This window comes from Diadema setosum, chromosome 19 (genome assembly GCF_964275005.1).
Source record: "Diadema setosum chromosome 19, eeDiaSeto1, whole genome shotgun sequence".
Lineage (NCBI taxonomy): Eukaryota > Metazoa > Echinodermata > Echinoidea > Diadematoida > Diadematidae > Diadema > Diadema setosum.
Genome location: NC_092703.1, coordinates 23,060,004 through 23,085,298, shown reverse-complemented (window position 1 = coordinate 23,085,298; position 25,295 = coordinate 23,060,004). Strand labels below are relative to the sequence as shown.

General features: G+C 36.5%; 1 protein-coding gene across 1 annotated transcript; it reads left to right on the top strand.

Annotated features, from left to right (window-relative positions):
* The first annotated feature begins 3,217 nt into the window (after positions 1–3,217).
* Positions 3,218–21,870, top strand: LOC140242347 (putative N-acetylated-alpha-linked acidic dipeptidase). Its single transcript, XM_072322083.1, has 18 exons — positions 3,218–3,417; positions 6,974–7,142; positions 7,859–7,996; positions 8,766–8,861; positions 9,794–9,980; positions 10,684–10,774; positions 11,576–11,671; positions 12,065–12,150; positions 12,721–12,837; positions 13,567–13,652; positions 14,659–14,722; positions 15,465–15,532; positions 16,343–16,434; positions 17,353–17,443; positions 18,303–18,561; positions 19,515–19,596; positions 20,108–20,197; positions 21,660–21,870. Exons 1-18 carry the CDS (start codon positions 3,218–3,220, stop codon positions 21,868–21,870), a joined length of 2,223 nt encoding a protein of 740 aa, XP_072178184.1.
* The last annotated feature ends 3,425 nt before the right edge of the window (positions 21,871–25,295 follow it).

Genomic DNA, 25,295 nt, shown 5'->3' with positions numbered 1-25,295 from the left:
AATAACACACAGTCTTGGAAAAAGTGCAGTTTGTCATTGCTGTCTTTAAAGTTCATGTGCTCAGTCATGCATGACAGTTGTCAACATAATTTGGTGTCAATGGAAAGGAGATGAATTCTTCTTTCCTCACAATTAACATTGTGCTCTCCATAGCTGCTAATTATGAAATAGTAGCCCTCCAAAGTTGGATTACCTTTTTTTTTTTTGTTCATACACACTGTATATCAAAACTTGACAATGCTGGGAGTCTCATCAAACACAATCCATGATTGAAAGACTATAGTATGAAATAAGTAAATGATGTGAAATGAATGAATGGATGAATGTTTGGTAATTGGCTTGTTTGACTTTATATCATCAGACGTAATATCTTATATGAGGACACTACATGGTATACTCTATTTTGTGATCCATTCTCTGCTTAACGATAAGATTAAACAATCTTACCCTGTTTTCTTTTCTTTTCTTTTTAGTTTATTTATTTCACTATGTTTTGCTTTTTCGTTTTCCTCTGGACGTTGGAATAGGCAAATCACTGTATTTTTTTTTTTCAAACGGTATTTATCCTACCTTGCATTTGCAACATCTCTCTATTCCCGATAGAGGGATCTTTCCTGTTTGCATGACATGACGTGAAAAAAGAGTGATAGATTTTACTAAAAACCGTGCATGCTTTCTCTTCCAACTTTACAGTCATTGACTGAATGTGTTCCTCTTGAGTACTTTTCCGAGGCAGCTAGGCATCAGGTATAGAATCTCGTTCGTTATCCAAGGTAAAGATTTCTTGTATCATCACATGATCACAAAGAAAAGTAAACGGTGGGCTCAAGAGCTCTGAAATTAAACATGAAACAGTGCCAATCTATATAGTGATGCTGATTAGGACACTAATGGAACACCATTCCGCGTCCGTTTATAGTGGAATTTCAAAGAAATTACAACTTTGCACACATTATGTTGTTTTTATGCTATAATCCTAGAAATGACAGAATGTAAGACTTTTGCTCATTTAACAACGATGAATGCAACAAGAGCAAAGAGAAAATTCATACGTCTGTAGGTAATGCGAACACTTGGATGAATTCGGGAAAATTCGGCAAACATGGTCTTATCTAAATTATGTTAATTATGCAAATTCATGCATGTTTATTTTCAGGTTGTGCTCTGAATCTCTAAATGAAATTTCTAATGGGCTATTTTTTTCCTCTAAATATTTTTGTGGTATTATTAACGAAATAACTTGAAAAACAGCGGTATCAAAATCAAATTCTTGTGTATGTCATTGTTTTTTTACATTTCCTGGTTTAGTTGATGATCACAAAAAGGGGGGGGGGGGAGGATGCTATCTGGGCAAAACCAGGGAAAAACATTGATCTTACAGTCCTTGCAAAACCATATGATTGTACGCACAAAGTCAATGGAGGCTGCCATTTTCGGTGACATTGGTCACGAAAATGTGATATATCTCGGCAACCATACCCCTGATTTTTGCAACAAGGGTCTAAAATGTTCGCAAGATGTGAAAAAAAGTCCTGAAATTTCAGCGAAAAAAGAATTATCGCGAAAAATGTCGAGGGCGGGGGCTTTCGTAGCCCCCCCCCCCCCCCCCAGCTACATAGAGTTCAATTACCTTGAATTAGGCTAATTGTGATATTGGCTTGTGAAAAGGTGGCACCGAACGCTATACTATACAAGTGCCCAGTGTAGAAACCATCATTGGAAATGTCATATTTAAGATTTTAGAAGGCAAGGGCCATCGCATTTTCGAGTTTGAAAAGACTGCCCAATGGTGAATGTGAATGAACAGCAAATCACCCGGCGCAGTAGTGCGGCTGAATGCATAACTCAACCAGTAGCAAGGCAAGGCGAATGGTGACAATGAATTTTGCCTATTTAGTGTTCGCGGCGGTAAGTGCATGAGAGACATGGAATTTTACCTTTCATTAGATGGAAAGAGTGTTGTCACCGTTGATGTTTTTAAAGCAGATCATTCAAATGACATGGAAAAGCGTTAAATTCAGTTTGCGTTAGTGTATAGGCCTATGACGTTTATCCAGGCTAAATTACGTAACTCAGTACAACAGTCACCTATATATAGAACAGTTACACCTTTGAATCTGTACATTTAGGACGTAGTCTGCGTTTGCTTGCTGATGCCATTCAGTGACGTCTCAAATATCAGTCGTGTTCGGCGAGTTTCGGTTGGTTTTCGAAATAGAACTAAAAATATTATCCTGGCTTCATTTTCCACAATGCTTTCCATAAGGTCGGGAATTGTAATAACTGGGGCTGGCTTAAACTTTATTTATAATTTCATGAAATATTATCATTGGTTAATATTTTTGAAAGTATACAGATTAAAGCGGTCTCAGTGTGCGTTATACAAGTGGGCGTCAAAGTCGAATGAAGATAGCCTGCGCCCTGTGTCCGATTGTGTGCTCACAAGGAAAGCAGCATTGGAATTCATTTGCAACAATAAGAACAACAAGAAAACATATAAACATTACTTTGAAGGTCCATTTGTGCATTTGAAGGGCTGACCGATGATATTGAGCTCCTATATAAATATCATACTGCATGGTATGTAAACAGATAAGACCCGGCGTGTAGGCCTAGTTGGGCAAACATGGTTAACATCGATAGGATCTCTAAAAACGGTAATAAAGAGATTGTAGATCTCTTAATCTTTGGACTTGCTGATATTAATAAGAATGAAAACCCTGTTTTTCATAATAAACCAACCAGTGTTATTTCTTTGCCCCTGTGATAAAGTCAACCATTTCTAACACTGCCAACGGTGTTTCCTGAACCATATTTCCCTTTACGTAGGCCCTATATACTTCCACGCTAACCTTGGGCTACAGCTCAACGTCAAACGCCCTGTATACACTAGAAATCCGAATACATTATTCTTGATAGACAAGATCATGAAGTCTTCCAAGTCATTCCTGCCCGATGTGAACTCTCAGAGACATACGATACGCCCCTTAACTCGGTAAACGGTGGACGAAATCAGAGTGGAGATTCAATTTATACTTAAGAACGAAACACACCTCGCCAGCTGACTTTTCGTGTCACCTCACCGACTTCTTCTGACAGCTGTCTGAGTTTCATCATCGCAGCAAGAACAATAAAGAAGACATTTCAAGTTGCCTTGATTAATTTTCACTGATCACTACATTCTGAATATTTTCATCTATAACAATATCGGTTTGGGATGGATAATCGACTCCTGATCGCGACCGTCGCTGTCGTCACTCTTAGCGCAGGTATCGGTGTCGGCGTGCTGATCGGTTACTTCTCGGCAACCAGCGGCGGTGGAGGGGACTCAAATCCAGAAAACAGACAGGCGGACGAGTCGATTTCGGAGCGGATTCTGAGCGAGATTCGGAATGAAAATATTCGCGCCAATCTGAGGTGAGAAGCCGAAGGAAAATTTAATATTGATAAGTGCTTAAATATCTATGTATATAATATGCATTAAAAATTGGTGATATACATAAGATTAAAACTTTTGTATACATGAATATGCACTGTAAAAACATCGGTGTTAGATTTAACACCACGGGTGTTAAATCTAACACCGATCAAACTTCAATAAAGGACCACACCCACAGGTGTTAAAAATGCACTGTGATGGTGTTGAAAAGTGTTCACCTGACACTTCGTGGTGTTAATTTGACACTGTACCTGGTGTTATTTTGACACTGTACTGGTGTTAATTCAAAAATGACACCACATGGTGTTGATTTGATATTTGCTGGTGTTAATATCAATGGTTTAACACCCGTCCAGCTTCAATAAGGGACCACACCAGCTGGTGTTACTTTGGTGTAAATTTATTTTCACATTTTTTCAAAAATCTAGTCTTTTAATGTAAAATTCTTGATCGTCTTGTTTAAATAAAAAATCAACAAGAAGTGCAGTTACTAAGAAACTCTTCAAAAAACAGTTTAGAATTTGGAAATGACACCCGTAGGTGTTAATTTAACACCATAAATGAGCACCGAAAATTTAACACCAGCTCGGTGTTCACTATTTAACACCGGACTTTTTGCAGTGTGAATATACCCAAAATTTGCTGCCACCGTCCTTTCAAAACTTTTTCGATTACAATGCAAACATCCCCACAAGACACTCAACAGATTTCATCTAAATAGTCCTAAAATCCCTTATAGCTTACAGGTCAGTGAGGCATCACGGACCAGATACATGCACTGTAAAAACATGGGTGTTAGATTTAACACCACGGGTGTTAAATCTAACACCGATCAAACTTCAATAAAGGACCACACCCACAGGTGTTAAAAATGCACTGTGATGGTGTTGAAAAGTGTTCACCTGACACTTCGTGGTGTTAATTTGACACTGTACCAGGTGTTATTTTGACACTGTACCGGTGTTAATTAAAAAATGACACCACATGGTGTTGATTTGATACTTGTTGGTGTTAATATCAATGGTTTAACCACCGTCCAGCTTCAATAAGGGACCACACCAGCTGGTGTTACTTTGGTGTAAAATTATTTTCACATTTTTTCAGAAATCTAGTATTTCAACGTAAAATTCTTGATCGTCTTGTTTAAATTAAAAATCAACAAGAAGTGCAGTTACTAAGAAACTCTTCAAAAAACAGTTTAAAATTTGGAAATGACACCCGGGGGTGTTAATTTAACACCATAAATGAGCACCGAAAATTTAACACCAGCTCGGTGTTCACTATCTAACACCGGACTTTTTGCAGGGTGGACTGCTTTACCCGACTCCCCGAACACACGAACATCTCTGTTCTCTTTCAAACATATAGTTTAAAGGAATATATTTAAATCACTATATTTAGTAAAATGGAATATAACAATTGATATAATTTTGTTTATGTTTTGTCTGAATTCATTATTATCATTGCATTGATATATTAAAGAACTCATATATTAAATGGCCCCAACACAAACATTCAACTCACCTACTGCACTCGCACAACACTCACTCACATCTTCTTTTTCCCTCTAAAGCATACTATTGTAATCTGTAGAAAAAATAAGAATAAAACTGTACTTCTTGTGAGAGACAAACCTGAGCTATATTTCCCAATGAACGAGGAACTCACTAGTGACGGGTGATTACACCATGGACTTACCGATGTTTCATGTTGATAAATTCAACACGACACACGCGTTTATCCTTAAAGTTGACTATTGCAACACACGCAACAATGTTGAACTGGAAAAGATCGAAATGTTTCTGTATGATTTCATGTCAAAATACGACATATTCATGTGTACGCGTCATTGGGTCACGTGTGAGGAGATGATATCATCCCCTCATTGTCTTTAAGGTCTTGTAATTAATATCAATCTTTCACTCGAACATATTGTAAAATTTCATATTTTCTTATTTGGTTCGATTTTGATAAACCATCTTCAATTGTTTTCTTCGCAATACTTGTTCAAAAGAGACAGTTAAAACCAACTTGTACATGGTGCGATATGGGAATATCACTTTCAAAACCCTGATCCACACAATTCATTTATGTTGTTTTGTAAGAATCCTTCGTCTTCACATGTGATATAAAAAAACAACAACAACACATACTCTATACTCTTGATAATCCTGAGCACAAGAAGGTATTCTTTTAGACTTCTCAAAAGCCTTCGACACGATTGACCACGAAATTCTTCTTTACAATTCAATAGAATCATTACTGTATAAGTGGGAAGGCCTTGAAGTGTTTCAGAAGGTACCTGTCGGGCAGGTAGTGCAGTATGTACAGTAGATTTGAATACTTGAGGCTTATTTGCGTAGTGTCTAACTCTTGGATCGCAGAGCTTGTGGGCCTATTTCAGTTGATTTCGAGCTGGTAGGCCTTGTCCACTTGAATAGTGTCTAGCTCGAGGGCTGTATGACTCGTGGGTATCGGGCACGTGACGTGTATCAGAGATTTCACAATGTCTAAATGAGCGTTTAACCACATTATCAACTAATCTCTTCAGAACTGGAATTGTTAACATGGTAAATGATATCAAAAACCATGAAGACTACTTCCAATAGGGCTGAAGCTCCTTGCGTGGACAAAACCCGTAACCATTACTGAGGGAAAGGAGGACAAGGATGGGGTATAACAACCAAATGCAAACTAGTTTATAGGGACATAGCGGGTACGGGTCTGAGATTGTTTGAGAAGGCCGGACCATATCGATTTTCAGCTCAAACGGATAATATGGTAACTGTATTCTCAAGATTAAAATGAAAGTGCAGGGTGTTTAACCCGATGAAGTGGTCCCGCCTTACATCCAACTGGACCCATGGAAGGCCAGATATTGCAACTAAATGTGGGTCATCCAGCCATCTTCTCAGATGGGAATGAAACAAACAAACAAGCAAACAAACAAACAAACAAACAAACAAACGATTAAACAAATAAAGCCAGGCATACCTTATATGACAATAAATTTCATTCGCTTTCTAGCTACAAGATTTGCCCCGTATCACGCCATATAATCCGTGTCCCATTTCATTCTTCTTTGGCATACGTAAGTCTGTCATCAAAAGAACTTGACAGTGTTCACTAAACTTAACAGCATACACATGAAATAAATGCAGATGTAATATCTTTCCAGACATGACCTCATGCATGGGTGAATTCGATTTTCTGAGATTTTTTTTTTTTTTTGTGTGGGGGGGGGGGGGGGCAGGGGGAAGGGGGCAGCAAATTTCGATGGAATCCCATTTTCTTTGCTCAATTTTCCAACCATAGAAAATGATAAGCTTGGATTGCTTATTTGTTTTTCCATTGATAATGCGTTAGAAAAGTTCCTGCAATTTTGTGTTAAAGTAATACAGAATAAATTGTTACTTTGTTTGTAGTAAAGTTTGGGTAGAAATCAAATTACACTCAACGAAACGAATCCATCAATGTGGGATGACTGTCGCAACACTAGTAGCTCCATATCATGGTCGCATTATCACCTGACAGATATTACGCTAGCAAGCCCCACGTAGCCGGTACGGCGGCCGATCGAGAAGGGGCCGAGCATATCAGACAGACCTGGCAGGAACAAGGCCTGGACTCGGCAAGGTTGGTCCCTTACCAGGTCTACCTACAACACAGCCCTTCGGCAGACAATGAAGAACTGGCAAACAAGGTACCAGACAGATTTGTTATTGAAGTCAAAGGGAACGACTGTCTACACTGATTATGTTCCGTAAAGGGCCAGACGTGTAAGATCTTTTTAGGCCTATTTGATTTGAATTTTATTGCGGCGTACTTGCTTTCGTAGAAAGATACGAGCAAAAGAATTCAAGTGTAATGATGTTTTATTTTTCTATTTTATTTTATCATCAATATCATTATCATCATTTTACAAAAAATGACTAGGAAGTCTCAGCTTAATTCATATATACATGTACATTTTTAATATGGTTTAGGCATTAGCCATTTATTTTATCTCTCGAATAAGATTACAATAACTGATCGTTCTCGTATAATATAGGAGGACTCTGCCCAGAACATTCTTCATGACAGACACAAATTAGTATTGACAAGTTTCTGCCTTTGCGTTCGTTGATCCAACAATTTATTTGTGTATTTTTTTTAACTTGATCGATGTCGTGTTTTATTGGTATGAACTTAATGGATATGAATTTCTTTAACGTGCTACAGGTATGTGATTACATCATTATGCCCCAAAGCTTATAGGCTGTTGCAATGTTTACTATTTTCATATCCTACACATTATGAGAGCAGAAAACGCTCTCTCTCTCTCTCTCTCTCTCTCTCCAAAACGAGACTCTCATTTCATGATATATTATTTACCTCATTTGATAACCCTTTTAGTGAATGGTTGAACCCTGATTACAGGTGCAAATCATCGACCCTGCCAATGGAAACGCCGTTTTTACGTCAGCTCTCAGGGAGGATCCATTTGGTGAGGAGGAGCTAACGCAGGACGGCATCCCCGCCCCTTATAGTGCTTATTCCGCTACCGGTGACGTCATGGTCAGTATAGAGATTCATTTCATGTACACATCAACTTCATGGCCAGAGTATTCAATTTAGAGTAAAATAGTTTTTGAATTAAAAGATATATTCACTCGACTATGACATTGGTAACGTTAAGAGTGACATCACTCCCCTTGCCTTTTGAGGAGGTATATCATGAGCTCTTTCATTATTCTAGCAAATGGAATAAAGCAAAATTCCTTTTACTTTAATTGTTCCCATATTGTGACATCACGTTATTAGTATAGTCGTCTTAACTAACGATGACTGCACAGGGTTTTAATCAAAGTTGTAAAACTTTGCAACTTCTGAACGGATCGCCTGATTTCCCTCAAACTACACTGATGTGTTCGGCTAATTTGATGTCGGCATAATGCACTAAATCCGCGTATTTGAGTAGATTTCCCTTACACGTATTGGGCCTAAGAAAAGGTAAAACTTAATCACCGATAGAAGTCAGATATGTTACGGGTTTTCTGTATTTGTATATTTCTATTGCTTCTGAACTATACTCCTATTCGCAATTTTGAATTAGTCGCATCAAAATGAAGCAGTCATAATTTATCCTACAACTTCATACACATGTATAATGATATTGTGTAGTCTCAATTCAGAGGGCGCTCACGTCATTCTCAGCTTGACGGATGCGCGGGAGATCTCAGGGACACCTGTGCCCTCTGAACCTTTGTGACGTCACGTGGAAAATGTTTCAATGGTAAATCTATTCATGTCATCACTATTTTTATTTTCCTGAATTTTCCTGAAGGACTATGAATACATTATAAACGAACTGGATCCAGGTGCCAACTTCACCGGCAAAATCGTCCTCTCCAGAATTGGCGGAACTGATCACTTTATGAAAGTTAGTTTCAGTAATTTAGAATTTGATTTCATTTTTTTTCTGTCATTCAGATATGATGGATTTTCAGCCTTCTCTTTTTTCGTAACTGAATGCAATACAATGGCAAATAGGCTGACGACGGTGATGATGATATACAACAATAACACCGACAAAAATGATAATTATACTGATTGTGATTTTCTTTTAACTATCTAAAGCCAGAAACGGAGATATTGCTTTAACAACGTATATTAGCGAAAATATTTTGTCAAATCATCTCAACGCTTCTGATGGGAAATTACTCATATACTAAAAGGAAAATGTCGCACTTTCACGGGGCTGATCTTTTTTTCTCCTCCAAGCCAGTTTATTTGTGTCTCTTCATCTCACATCTTCATCGTATATCTTTGTCTTTGTTTTATTTTCAATGCAACGCCCCCTATTTATACGGGAATATTATTTCTCACACAAAAAATATCTATCTATCTATCTATCTATCTATCTATCTATCTGTCTATCTATCTTTCTATATATCTATCTACACCTACACACATACTGTATGTATATATATATATATATATATATATATATACATACATACTGTATGTGTATATATATATGTATATATATATATATATATATATATATATCATATGTTTATTATTTTGCATTATCTGTACAATGTTTAAAATAGTACTTAACCCGTTATTCTCTCATTATGATATATATATATATATATATTGTATTATGTAAGATTATATAAATGATTATTATGTCTATTCGTGTGCATATCTACGAAATACTTTAGACCATGATGTTAAGAATGCTGTTTTGGGAAGTTCTGTAAAATGTTCAAGTAAAATTCTTTTTACAGAAGTCCTCTGCATGATATCATAAAAGTAAAGAAGAAAGACACCGCTGACTTATAGAAAAACGAATGGATTCATCAACAGATCGCTGTCGCAGAGAAATATGGCATTGCTGCGATGCTGTTTTATGCTGACCCTGGCGACTATTCCGTTCCTCCTGATGTGGGTCTCCCTTATCCCGATGGTAGATTCCTACCCGACACTGCAGTGCAGGTTGGCTCCATCAGCAGGTACTTTGGAGATCCCTTAACCCTGGGCTATCCCGCTAAAGGTAAATGCCTTCTCTAATATAATTATGTGTGTGAGTGTGAATGTAGAATGTATTGCTGTTCGTATGTTTTTGTGTTTTATATTATTATCATAATCATTATCATCATAATCATTGTTGTTTTCATTATAACCATCACTATCATCTTTTTTTTTCCATTATTATAATCAATATGTTATCACTTGGCGTGTTGTAAACAAAAAAGGTAAATGATAGTTATTAAATGATTTTATAGTAGCATGAAAATAAATAACTCGACGCAAGAATTTATTAATGTGAATAAAAAAAAAAAAAACACGTTCCCCAAAATCTTTCCTGTCGTTACGAAGATACTGAATATCATATATTTTACTAAAGGAATACGGTTGATTGCGATTTCTATGATATTTTGTGTTAATTATAGAATAAACGCATTCGTCACGCTAGATTATATAGGCTGCATAACCATAGACACATTTTGCAAACAATAACGAATTCAACATTATGTTAATCAAGTCCCTATCATAGAGATCACAACAACACCAGAAACAACAAAAACTAATATTCTTAATCTGTTAACTATAATATTGTTCCTAGATATGTGATAATAGGGGAGGAACACATCGATTCCTGTATTTTGTGATTTTTAAAAACATCTCTGTTAAGCTGTTCAACAAAAAGAAAAAAAAATGTATCAATTTTCTTCTGAACTATTCTCTCACAAAAGAGTTTGCCCACCGGAGACTGCTAAACGAGACTGACCTGCCCAAGATTCCAGTCCAACCAATCAGCTTTCGAGATGCCTTCACTCTGCTCAGGTAAACCTTTCTTTGGCGAAAATAGTACATAATGATTTTTTTCATGCGCATTCGCGGAGAGCACTGTGGTAGTGATGGCGATGAAAATGAGAAGATAAACACGAGTTGGAAGAATCAATCAATCAGGAAAAATTGAACCGATATTTTGGCTTCAGCGCTAAATCTATAAATGTTTTATAAATTAATATGTAATACAATATAATACAATATAATGTAGTACAGAATTATATAATATAATATTATAATGTAATATTACTATTATGTAATACATATATCATATATCAATACCTACCGGTACTCGGGTGACGACAAATCTTTGTAAGCGTATTACGGGCGGCTCTCTCGGTATGTTATCACTTATCCTCTTCGTCTTGCTCGTTCCTTTCAATGTTCTTGTCATTAATATGTTGTTTGTTTGATAAGACCTCAACATTCTCATCTTGGGAGCTGTGTACGATACAAGCTATGTTGCAGCTTAAGTAGGTTCCTCACATTTCATGATTGAACAATTGTATTTTCTCTTGATTACGAAGTTATATCCTGTCTAATGTTCTGTTGATTAATTCTATTAGTATATATATATATATATATATATATATATATATATATTTGTTAGATAACAGAAAAATAGCATTAAAAATTAACAAAATTAATGGGAAAATGAGTAATAAAAAGTTTGCTCCCCTTTTCATATTTGAGGAGTTGTAAATGTTAGGTCATTTTGTGCTGTGCTGTCGCAGCTGTAATATGTATGTTTAATTGCCCAAGCATCTTTTCCTCCAAAACTGTTGCTGGTTTCAGTGCCATGGCCGGTCCATCGCCTAAAGAAGATTGGAGAGGCGGACTAAACAGCACCTATCCAGTGGGTCCTGGATTCAATATCCCATACGCAGGGATGTAAGTTTTTGTCCCATGCGGGATTATTATTATTATCATTATTATTATTATTATTATTATTTTTATTATTATTATTATTATTATTATTATTATTATTATCATTATGGTTATTTCAGGCGGCGATTTCAGACATTGCACATGTCCATGGGCAAACACAAAACATATTTGATTCAGCAAAACAAAAATAAGATAAATTATAACAAGGAGACAAAGCACAAATCAGAGAAAAAAAATGTTGTTATATACCACGTGTACGCCTATGCTAAAACAATGTGTAAATAATCATGACTGTATACCTCTGTGATACACTTTTTGTGGAAGTCTTGTGATCCCGTCGTCTTCGTCTATTTGTCAACAGAATAGTTAAATTTGCTTTTTATGCGTCTTCTGTAGGAGGACCCGCGTGGTTGTAAATTCTGTATCCGACTTATACTGGACCTACAACACAGTTGGCATCATACGTGGCGAGATTGAGCCAGGTGAGTGTTTCCATGGCAAAAAGGGAGAACCTTGGAAAGGTTAAAGGTCCAATCCATCCAATGACCAGGTAGTGTTTTTAGATGTATTATACCTGTATTAGTTATTGCAATCACCTTAAAGGTAGACTTAGAACATAACGATTCAGATAGGCCTATAATACTGTATACAATAAATGATGTCACTTCTCAAGGCTTAACAATAATCGAACCTGTTTGAAAGTTCCACAACGGGACAAATCAATTGATAAAGAATACTTTATAAAGAATTAACCCGGCATGACAAACAGCTTCACAAGATTTCCACCCATAAATTGATATCTCTTTGCGCTTTCAACTGTACAATTTTATAACAAACCCGTTAGCAAACATACAGTGATAGCGGAAAAGTTAATCTCATTCCAGACATTAGTACTTCTTGGTCGCTAGAGTAAACAATTTGAAGAGATTTCGACGTCGTTACATACAACATACGTTCTATGTACAATTTATTTATGGTCAGTTATAGCGCCATAACTAAGGCTAGTGATATCTCTTTATCATGTACTCCGCCTTTCGTTGGTCCCGAATCAGATCGTTACGTGCTTATTGGAAACCATCGCGATGCGTGGGTTCTTGGATCCGTGGACCCGACCAGCGGAACGGCGTGTCTCATGGAAATATCACGTGTGTTCGGCATGTTGAAAAAAGAAGACGAGTTTTTTTTTTTTTTTTTTTTTTTTTTTTTTTTTTTTTGTCTGGGTATCATCCATCATCAGTGACAAACTGGTTTATCAGTTTGTGTTGCTTGTCATAACCTTGGGTCTTCAGCTCCTAAACGCACGTATCAAATATTATGAATGATATTGTAATTATAGGCCATATTCATTAATCCAATTTAGTTCAACATAATAGCATACATTTCATACAACCACACATAAACGTAAGCCAATCACAATGAACAAAATGATGACATGGCAGCATAAGAATGCATGAGTTTGGGCTCAATGAAGCAGAACAAAGGAAGGAAGCATGCATAAATTCTACACAGGTGAACTTATTAAGAAATTGGTATTGTAATGGAATAATATGACATTGCCATATTTCTGAAATATTTATGTAAGCCTCTTTGTCAGATATCTTTCAGTATAATTCCATTTGGGTTTTTCAGAATATTAGTTTCCCTGCTCAAGGACCACAGTAAAATAAAAAAAAAAATCCATCCACGGACCTGAAGATTTATGTACTACAAGATGAAAAATTATGAAACATTAATGTATACAGTACCTCATTGGTAATCGAGTGTTCTTGCTTTCTCTCTTTCTATGTTTGTTTGTCTGTCTATTTTTTGCTTTATTTTCTCTGTCGATTTCCTTTATGCCTCGTTACGCCCCTCTTGCTGTTATTCTCTACGTGGTAACGAATTGTGACAATCACCACAAGGTTGGCGTCCGAGACGTACTCTGATGTTCCTCTCTTTTGGGGCGGAAGAGTTCGGGTTGATTGGCTCTATTGAGTGGACTGAGGTGAGTCAATCAGGACTGAATCGAGTCCCTGCATGGTTATACACTAGTTTGCATATCGTAGGACGTTGTCATAGGCGAATTTAGAGCATCGTCCACATAGCGCGGCAAGAGTCTCGGATTCGCTTTCACCTATAATTCCAATGCTTACGATATCATCAACTTCAGATTCCTTGTACCGTATGCCCCCCAAAAAGTTACACTTGGACTTTCTACAACGATATCCTTAAAAGTAGAGATTCGGTGAAACTGCAATTTCTAGGAATAAAACAATAACATATTACCTACATCCTGCATGAAAACCACATTCGATTTGCTTCAAGTCACAGAGAAACGAGAATCTTTGCAAAGCATGTCGCACTGAGTCCTTTTCCTCCAAGTTTTGTAAGGAGACGCGTTGTCTCATAAATGAAGTTGTTAATTGTGTTCTCTCACTAAAATCTCTTATAAAAAAGTGACTGCCTTATTCTTTTCATTTTTAACTAAAGGAATTAAAAATGAATTAGAACAAAACGGATGAAGATATTTGAGTTTGGCAAACATTAGTAAGGTGTGAAAATTAATGATTAAATAAAGTTATAAAACTCACTGAAGACAGAAAAGAGGTCTTCCCCCGAACCTTGTCTACCATTCTTATCTGTCATACCATGCAGTCCCATGAGGGACAAAAAGCAATCCTTCTTATAATATTATATTATATTATTATTATACATCATAATAAACCTCCGTAAGTGAGTTGACCTACGTGCTAGCCTATAATGAGGGATTATATCCGACGAGAATCTAGGCTGTTTGTCTTCACGTGATTCGTTTTTGCCATTCGTTTCGGTACCACTTTGGTACTCCCTTGATGATTCTATAAGCTTGTGTTTAGAAGAATACTTGGTCGATCAAGCCAGATGGTGATTACAAGCACGAGTTGTGATGTCCAGTAGTCAATGTCTTTGATGTCACTCTATCAGATTTCATTCTGCAAGTAATTCCTTCAACATTGATTGTCTTCACACAGGAGTTCAACCGAATTCTCGCCGACAGAGCTGTGGCATATCTCAATCTCGACATCGCAGTTTTGGGTTTGTTTTCTGCGCGTGTTTAGTCACCCCACTGCATTTCCTTGCTTTCCTTTGTCCTCAGGTTAACAAGCATTAATTTGAAAAAATAAGTATCAGAAGTGACTTTAAAAAATCATGAAAGCATGGATAAAAGCAAACAGGTTCTAAAAAGTGTTATGCTATAGGAAAGATTATTGAGAGGATTGCGATCATAACGATAAAGTAACAGGTTTGGTTTAAAACCACAAACACAGTTATTTTAATTAGTTAATTACCTCTAATGCAATATTAAACAGCGAATCTAAGTGTATAAGATCATTAGTAATTTTTATATGTTCTGTGGACGAAAACTGAATTTAATTGAATTGCATTGACTAACCCATGATCAACTAGAAACAAACTCATTGGTCTTGGACAGTCTGTGAGAATCTCACAGGGAACAGGTTAAGGTACAGAGAGATAGATGAAACAAGCTTCAAAATAATGAATAGCATTATTAGATTAAGTTTTCCAATTGATTTTAACACTTGTTTGGCCTCTATTTTGAAAAAAAAAAAAACGTACCACACAAAAAGAAGGAAGGCGGTAACAGAGGAGACACAAACAAAGTAGGTTGAAATCAGTCAATTTGTTTTAATGTTTCTTAGCGGAGTTTTACCACGCGCTGCCCGTCATTACTCTTTTTAACAATGGGTATAAAATCATGTAAATTTTTCACACACATTTGCTCACATACTTTATTCGCCTGCTGATGCAGCTCCAGACAACTTCTACCTCCGGGCATATGCCACGCCTCATCTCAGACCGGTTGTGTACGAAGCCACCAGTAAGGTAAACTAGTCATTTCATATTGATTTAGGGCGTCATCGAAGAAGGTAACCGTATATCCCCCTCTCTATCTATCTATATCCACATACTTAAATTAATGTCTGTATGTGGGTCTCTGTGTCTGTCATTTATTATTCAATCTCATTCTAGCTTTATTACTATACAAATAGTAAAATAATTATGCACATAAGTACACAGTATGGTTATCAATGATTATCATGATTATGTTTACACGTTCATATACTGGTGATATAATACGCACAATCATCTTCGCTGTCTATATATAGCAGCAGTCGCTTTTTATTGTCAAGTCATATCTTCAAGTCGGATAGGATATAAGAAATATTTACGCCCATTTAAGAAATAACTGTATTTCTTCTTCTGTGAATCATAAAAAAAAAAGCATTTAGTAGGAAAGATAATACGTTGACAAACAAAACTAATGTGCCCTGTGCATTGATTTTCGCGTTCATTCTTTTCGCGGCGAGGAAACAGGATAATCTTCTATCGCTTCGTCTCTTTGAATGTTTTATTTTTGAAATGCCAAGTCTAAACGCTTTTATTTTTGTCCATGAATAATATGTCTCATAAATTGAAAACACATTATACATACAACAGTACTTTGGATTGAAATCCTTCAACGTAATGAGAGTAAAAAGAGCATAATTCATTTTTTTTTCCACTGCGTTTAATGAAACGGTTGATATCGTCAACAGACGACAGCCGTTGTTGATGCTGTAGTGCTTTTTTATGATATCTTCAGTGTTGATACTTCTTTTCTTGCTGTTGTTGTTCTTGTGCTATATCTCTTAGGTTGAGGACCCAGACCCATCCGATACGAGAAGGACTGTGTACGACACCATGCGAGAACGCCTGCCAGATTCGGAAAACCCTGATCTCCCCGCGTGAGTTTTTTTTTTTTTTTTTTTTTTTTCAATGGCAAGAGTATAAATTTTAATCGTAACGAAGGTTAAAATAAGCTCAGTGTTGCAATTGACTGACAAATTGCCCTATATCGACGTAAATAAGAATGAACTGAATTATCATGAATTTGAATAAAGCTCAGTGTTGCATACATTGATGATGACGCGTCCATTGAATAATTGCATTAAGTTACTTTTTCTATACTTAAATTACTAGTACTAATTTACAAAATAATCTATCAAATACTTACGTCCTGGTAACAACTATAAAGCTTATCATAAAGGGACAAAAAGATATTTGAAGGGCACCCCATCCTCCTCCCATCCCAAAAGGAAATATCTTAAAAATATCTTGAGGTATTTATCTTTCTCCTTCTCTTTAAAATATCCTGAGGTATTTATCCTTCTCCAAGCGGACATGATATATCCTTGTTGATGTACTTGTCTTACTTGAATGAAATTTAAAAAAAAATGGATCCAAATTATGAGCGGATATAGAAAATCACAAGAATGAAGGAAAAGCCACAGTTATTTTTGTGAAAGTGCGTATAATGTACCTGTGTTTGTGCGTGTGTGTATGTGCACAGCCATGCAAGGCGTGCTGATCAATTAGCGTTAATGAGTTCAAGGACAGAACGCTGCACTTGTTTTCCTGTATTAACTATTGATTGTCAACGATACGATTGATTTATATTTCACTGAACAAACTTAAGAAAAGAACACTAAAAGAGTTAGCGAGGGAGAGAAGCTAAGTGCTTATACATTAAATTGACACCTTTTACTTATCAGTAATTCTTTAAGAAGAGATCAATGCATAAAGCAACAGCAATTAAGGGCACGCTTTCCTTGAAAAATAGTCATAATTTCGTCACCATACCTCAATACCTATCTCTCACAAAGCGTGTATAAGATTGGTGCTGGGTCCGACTACGTGAGCTTCGAGAAACGAGTGGGAGTACCCTGCATAGATGGCTTCTACTTCTATGATAGGGTAAGGTGACGTCTATCAAATGATTTTAAAGAGTGTCCTTATTTCAAGGGGTGTTATATTGTGAGGAACATTCCAAAACAGATATATCAGTTTTGTATGAATTGATCTACTAGAGTGTGGTGAGAATCAAAGAAGATATTTACTGTATATATATATATATATATATATATATATATATATGTATATGTATATTTCATTTCATTTATTAGGTTTCCACACAAATAATACAGTGTTGTGTCTACAACATCCATCAATGATAATGTAAAGTAACACATAAATTATAAGTTATAAGTTATAAGTTCAGTATATATACAAAGAGCATTTACATAGCACAAAATCAATTGAAAATCAATTGATATCATTCTCAAAGGCACGACCATGAAGGCCGAGCTGAGCAGGGCAATCCATCCGTTTATCGTCAGTTTTCTATGTATCATTACTGTTAGTTTGTGATTTCATTGTGAATAAACAAACAAAGAAATAAACAAACAAACAAAGCACTACTGGAAGACAACCCAAACAACTTATCCTCTACGCACACACACACATACACACACACAAACACACACAAAATCACTCATGACAACCCATCCACAGCAATCCACACAAAAACTGCAATTTGACACACAAAGTCGGATTGGACAAACACACAGTCACACACACACAATCACGCACACAGTGACACACATACACACATACACACTGGGTTTTTTTGTCTTTTTTTTAAATCACCTGCGACACCTCTTAAGTACTTAAAATCACAGGTCAAACATGACAAAACAATCACTGAAAATGTTAAACATATAGGCCTACCAATCGTAAACATACTGTCGATTTGAAACCGATCATACCACTGCAGGACACGCTGCAGCTGAGCTTCTACTCCCTGTACCACACGGCGTACGAGACGGTGAGACTCATGGAAACCTACATCGATCCGGAGTACAAGTTCCACCAAGCGATCTCTCGAACTTTCGGAGAAATGGCGCGAATCTTGGCCGATTCCCTCGTGTTGCCGTTTGACGTAACTCTCTACGCGAGTGATCTTCGAGGAATGTATTTACGTCTCAACGACAGCTCTCAAGCTCAAAATATGGCGGACCATGGCATATCAATGGGTAAAATTCATTCAAGGAAGCTTACGCTTTCTTTCGAAAAAAACAAACAAACAAAAAACCAACGAGCAAACCGTTGAATGCCAACTGGAAGGGAAGGGGTAATCAAACTTTCCTTCACAGATTGAAAGACAATCGACATGGTAGAATGGGTGACTGTGCATTAAAATCGTGATTAGAAGAAATGATATTTCATTATGAAGGTTATATTATGCAAATTTCGAAACATCCTTTTTTTTTCGTGTAAACGTGTGTTGCGTAATCTTTTTGAGTGTTAAATGTTAGAAACGAAGATTTTTAAACGGACAATTAAGAAAAAATTAAGCAAAGAAAATAAAGTTACATATTTAAAATTCTTACATTACAATTTGCTAAATTTCACAAAGCCTTCTGCATTGGGGCATATCGCTTTGGGTTTAGCGATTCAGTGCCATGCACACAATTTGTTGTATAGTTTAATCGGTTAGCACGATATCCAGGGAGGTGGGAAGAGACCTACCTCCCTGATATATATGAATCGCAGTGTTTCTCTCGATTGATGAAACAGCTTACTTTTCATCCGTCTTCAGCATGTGGTTTGTTTGTTTTTCCTTGTCTGTATTTGACAAGAATCTGCTATATCCCCAGGTATTCTTGTCTTGTTCTCATGTTTTCTATATTTTGGTCCTATCTTTGCATCCGTGCTCCTTATCTCAGTCTTTACACTCCGTTCAAAACTGGGATATACGATCAACCCATTATTATTGTTAAAATTAAGTATATACATACAGTGGAGCCAAACTTACAAAGATTAACCGCCATGTACTATCTGTTTGTATATAATACGCCATTGTGGGTCCTAGCCGGATATTGTGTTTCACTTTACTTTGTTATAACGTTTTTTTTTTTTTTTTCATAGAGGAATGAGAAAGTGATTTGAAATTGAAATTGAAATTGATTTGACTTTTTTTTTTAAGAGCCTTTGGAAAGAGCAGTCTTCGAATTTTCAGATGTCTGCAATGACTTCCAGAATCGACTGTCTTCAGTGGATACCACGAGGTAAAACTTTAAAGAGGAATTTAGAAACAGCGGCGAACAAATAAAGAGAGATTAAGAGAGTGAGAGAAGGTACAAATTTGCGATATGGCACAATGAAAAAAAAAAAATCTTAAAGAATTGCTCAGATATACGAGGTTTCTGATTTTGTAGGATTTTGTATATAAAAAAAAAACCCTTGAAGTTTCAGTTCTTTGCTATTGTATACCCAAGGTGGAATCGAGAATTCAGTTACGTTCTTAAGGTAATAGACCATGGACATAATACATGTAGTTTTGTTCATTTGGTTTATCATGAAGTGTTCATTTTGACGATGTTTTTCTTTTATCGTGTTTATTCGTGCATTCGTCTTTGGCGTCATTCATTAATGTACATACAATAGCCATTGCGTCATATAATGCAAACAAGTAAAAGTGATAGAAAGTGAGATACGAGTATATAAGAATTTACGTATTAAAATTAGTGTTCTCTATTCAAAAACGTTTTCTCTCTTTTTCCTGCTGTCTCCTACAAGCACTCTTGCCGTGAGACAAGTCAATGACCAGCTGATGCTTCTCGACAAGGCTTTTCTCGGGGATCTTCCCGGAGAGGACCGGCTGGACAGGTATAGATGATACGTCCACACCACGTGCCCACAGCATGTACTTTTATAGATGGCTACTTACAGGGAAGGGTACACAACGGAGTTCCCTTGGTGTTGTCTTGCGTTTGGACTAAGAATGGACTAAGTTTGATGAACATTCCAGTTGCTCAATTTCAAATATTGCAGTACACGTACTTTGCTCTCTGAACTAAATAATGATGTTCAAACTCCTGCCACATGTAGTCATGTGGACGTCGTTTCGAGCTTGCCTTTAAGAAACTTTGGGCGGAGTTTGCAACAAACAAAAACTAAACAACAATAACTACCCCCCCCCCCATATCTTGCTAATTTCAGAATGGATAGTGACAACAGAAACGGTGTACTTTTACATCAAACACGAAAGATACCGAATATTTAGTTCACTGTTAGATGTAAAACTTGAGTATGTGCGTACGTGTGTGTGTGTGTGTGTGTTTGTGTGACGTGGTCAGTTCGGGTCACTGAAATCTTTAAGTCTAAGATTCTAGTGGTTCGAAAAAAAAATCCTGTGTAGTGGCCCGAAAAAAAAGTAAAAGTTACAATCCACATTCAATCTTAATAGAACCAACAAAATATAGTATAATTATATATATTTTTTATTTTGTTGGCCAATTTTAACTGTTCCGGGCCACTGCTAATGTCGATCCAATAAATTTATTCTATTCATATTCATAGTCATGGGGGATATTATTATTATCATTATTATTCAATATATTATGCATATTCATAATCTTAACACACATCGTTTGTCTCCATGGGTTGGAGACACGTTTGCTCTACCTATGGATAGGCAATTGATTTCGTTATTTTGTAGTCCAAATTCCTGCTCAAAGTCCCCAATATCAGCTGTGGATGAGCGTGTTCAGTGACGTCATGAATATTACTAGTTAGTCATCATAGAAACCATGACACTGTATGAGGTAGTTCTGCATTTAGATCTATACTACTGCAAGTGAAATGATCACAGATGAAATGGAATGCTTCATAATTTCTGTGTCTTCATTCTGGCTGTCGGTTTTCTTTATTTTTCAGAAAAGAATTATTACAATAAAATTTTTTGTCAAAATGATAATGTTTCAAAATGAAAACGAAAAGAGAAATGATGGCTCGACATCTAGCCACTGCCTTATATATTTTTATCCTTGGGACCATGTTTTCTTTAATTCCAAAAAAGTTCCAATATCGTCTCTTTTTATATCGAACGCCATAATATGCATTTAGAACAAAATGATTAAAACTTTATGATTGCTTTTATAAGAACGATCGAACCTGACGACTAAAAAGCTTACTTGTCTGATATAGCAACTGTATACAGATATAGCGATGCATGCAATAAGTTGATTTAAGTAATTGGAAGTAATTATTAATATTTTCTAGCTACAGGTCACTTATATTTCGACATGCTCGTGAATAGGCATAATAATGGATTTATAACTTTCAACAGGCACTTGGCGTTCTCGCCACGCGAAACATCTTCTCGGAGCGACGAGGTGGTCCCGTCGGGAGTGTTTCCGGGAATCATTGATGCTCTACAAGACATCGACGACGATCCCGACCAGTACGGTCGATGGAAGGTTGTCGCCCAGCAAGTCGCTCAGCTCACCCACGCCTTTGAGGCTGGTAGCTCCGTTCTCAGGGATGTCACCAAATTTTGATGTAGATTGTTTAACTACTGTATTCCCTCACTGAAAAGGATTTTGAAACACATGTATATCAAATATATATACAGTGTACATAAAAAAAAACATTGAGGAATTACCATAATCATGTTAGAGGGAACTGGTTAAAGATGCATGGTACCTCTTGTGGATTATACATGTACTTCTACTCCCGCGGGGAAAAAAGATTAGGATACAAAACATGTCACTTCCGTCTAGCGGTTTTACCATTGTCATTGATTGTATATTATTGTTGATCACTGGCATGTCTTAAATATGTCATTAAAAGTCATTGTCTAACGACATTTTCAGGTTGAAGAAAAAAATATCTGAGTTGTTTCGTCCTGTAACATGCTACCTGTTTGTTCGACATTGTGTGAAAGTGTAACTATTATGATCAGGTATCAAGTGCCTTGATTCATCTTTGTTATGGAAGCGTACTTTCGAGACAATGATTACCATATTTCAGCATTTCATCTATTTAAACTCATTATATGCAGCTCAGTCGCAAAAAGTTAAACATTTCTCTTTCTTTTTCTCTCTCTTACCTTAGAGAACATTACATCGTATCACATCTGTAACGTCGATAATTATGATAGTCATGGGCCTACAGAAATATCACGTGGCCATCTATCATTTTGCAATCAAAGGTCTGGCATAATAACCCGAGAAAGAATATGTCTCCATGGCCACTTACATTATGGATATAATCAGACAAAATAAAGGCATACCTGGTTTCCTGGTTGGAAATGAAGAATCATATACGCAAACCACATTACATAAATAGATATACACAGGACCAGGAAAATCTTCTGGCAACGACGAAATCTAGTTGTGCATCGTAGTCCCCCCCCCCCCCCCAACGTGTTCGTCAAAAAAGGTGTTCACCCGTCTATGAATATTGTAGTAGAACTAAATTTTGCAAAATAGAGATAATTGTTTAGCTGTATGCATATGTGTACGTACATGTATATTGTTTGTTTATTGTTCTTATTATCTTCTGTGATACTGTTGTAACGTGATACATTATGCACTGTACTCTGTTCTATAGCGCCACGAGTATTCTTTTTAGGTAGAATGAGCGCTTTATAAGAGACTCTCTATTGTTATGATTATTGTTTTTGTTATTATTCTTATTACTATTATAATGAAGCAGAAACATGAATGTGTAGGAGTTTACTTTATACGCGTTTATAACGTGGTCCCATCGTCCAGTGAAGTGTGGATGTCAAACGACGAGAAGCGTCGATATAAACATAATGAAACAGGAAAACGTTCAACCTTGTTTCAATGTGTAGCAGTTTAATTGGGCCTACTATGTATTCTCGTGTCACCGTCGTCCAATGAAAACGTGTGGATACCAAACGACGAAAAATGTCAGTAGAGGCCAACAGGATTTTTAGTGTATCGAGGTCTCGCGACATGATCTACATTAGATGGAAATGTATTGACAAATCAATAGAGATATCACAAACAGGCACACAATACATATTGCTTGAAAGGTTGACATTTTCTGAGTTTCATGAGAGGCGCAGGTATAAAATTTTATAGGCCTTTCTGACAGTCACCTTGAATGAATGTTTTAGATAATGAGATGTCTGTTATTTTGCTGATGTGTAATTCACTAATATACCGTATCCCTATTTAGGGCTCACATCGCATAATAACTATACAATGTAGGACCTATTATCTATATTGGCCTGTAATTGCGTCATCTTGTGGTTTATGTATGTACTGTACTCCTACTATACACCGACACTCCATCAGCGTGTAGAAATTCAATTGAAGATGAAGTATGCATTTTTGCATACACCTGCAGTGTATGAGGGATCAAAATAGGTCTTTTTGAGGTGTACTGCATTTCTGCCTCTTGATAGACCGAAGTGCAGAAATTTTGTTTGAGATTGGAATGTATATGGAATGTGGATACTTATATTGCAAAGAGGTACAATTAATGTAGGCCTACTTACAACGATCATTTCAAGAAGGGCTGCTTTGGCAGAATGCGTTTGAATATCCACTTCTGGTATATCGTAATTGCATCATTGCAATGTAATAGGTCTACAATAATCATTAATGTAGGTCTACACACTTACACAGCATATCATTATCTTAAATAATTACATTGTAAATTTGTTTTTGTGAGTGACAAAATGAACATAACTTATTATAATATACAATGTTGATTTTACGTGCAATTTGATGCTGGTTAGCTTTTTCGAGTGTTGTCCGTGCTGCTGACCGAATGTATGAATGCGTAATGTATTACGATAGTGTACGCACGTGTCAAACGGTTACAGCTCGTTATTCCGAAGGTTCGTTATTCCGAAGGTTCTTTATTCCGAAGGTTCGTTAATCCAAAGATTCGTTATTCCGAAGGTTCGTTAATCCGAAAATGTAATAAGGTTTGTTATTCCGAAGGTTCATTAATCCGAAATTGAAATAAGGTTGTTATTCCGAAGGTTCGTTAATCCGAAAATGACACAAAGCTCGTTATTCCGAAGGTCCGTTACGGACCCTATTTCATTTCGGATCAACGAACCTTCGGAACAACGAACCCTATTTCATTTTCGGATTAACGGACCTTCGGAATTACGAACCCTATTTCATTTTTGGATAAACGCGCCTTCGGAATAGCAAACCCCATTTCATTTTCGGATTAACGGACCTTCGGAATAACGAACCTTCGGAATAACGCCACAAATGTTCGGATTCACGAACCCTTTTTCATTTTCGGATTAACGAACCTCTAGGTATACTATAGGGAATTTGTGTGTTTGGGAATAACGAACCTTCGGAATAACGGACAGCACCCTTTACATGTAGGCACTACACTGTACTTCTCAACAATAAATTGTTCATGTCAATTGTACTGTAAACATGGAGGGTACAGACAAACCTGTCTATAGCGGCCACACAAGAGATGAAAAGGTGAGCATTACAGACAGGTGGCCGCTACTGACAGGGTTGTTGACATGGCTTTTTTTGTAGGGAATTCTTTTAGTGGCCGTAAACAACAGGTGGCCCATTGTAAGTACACTTTTTTCGTTACACCTTATCTCAATTTACACCAAGATTCCTAGTGTAGCCGTCAGCAAATTTAGTGATGAGCAAACAAGTATGCCATACTGTACATGTACAATGGAAAGCCGATAATTATTATTATAATGAAAGAGATCTAAACAAAATACCTCATACAGTATAAACAGTGCATTTTTTCAAGTTTTAATTTTCTCTTCTCGTTTTCAACATATACATGTATTGCTTTATAAACTCTTTCAACACATAATTTACAAAACTGCAAACACCTAGTACATGCACGGGTACATGTATGTAGAAAACACATTTCCCACACATACAGTATATCTTTATCATTTATCTCATACACGTAACCGTCACTTAAACGCATAACACATTATAAA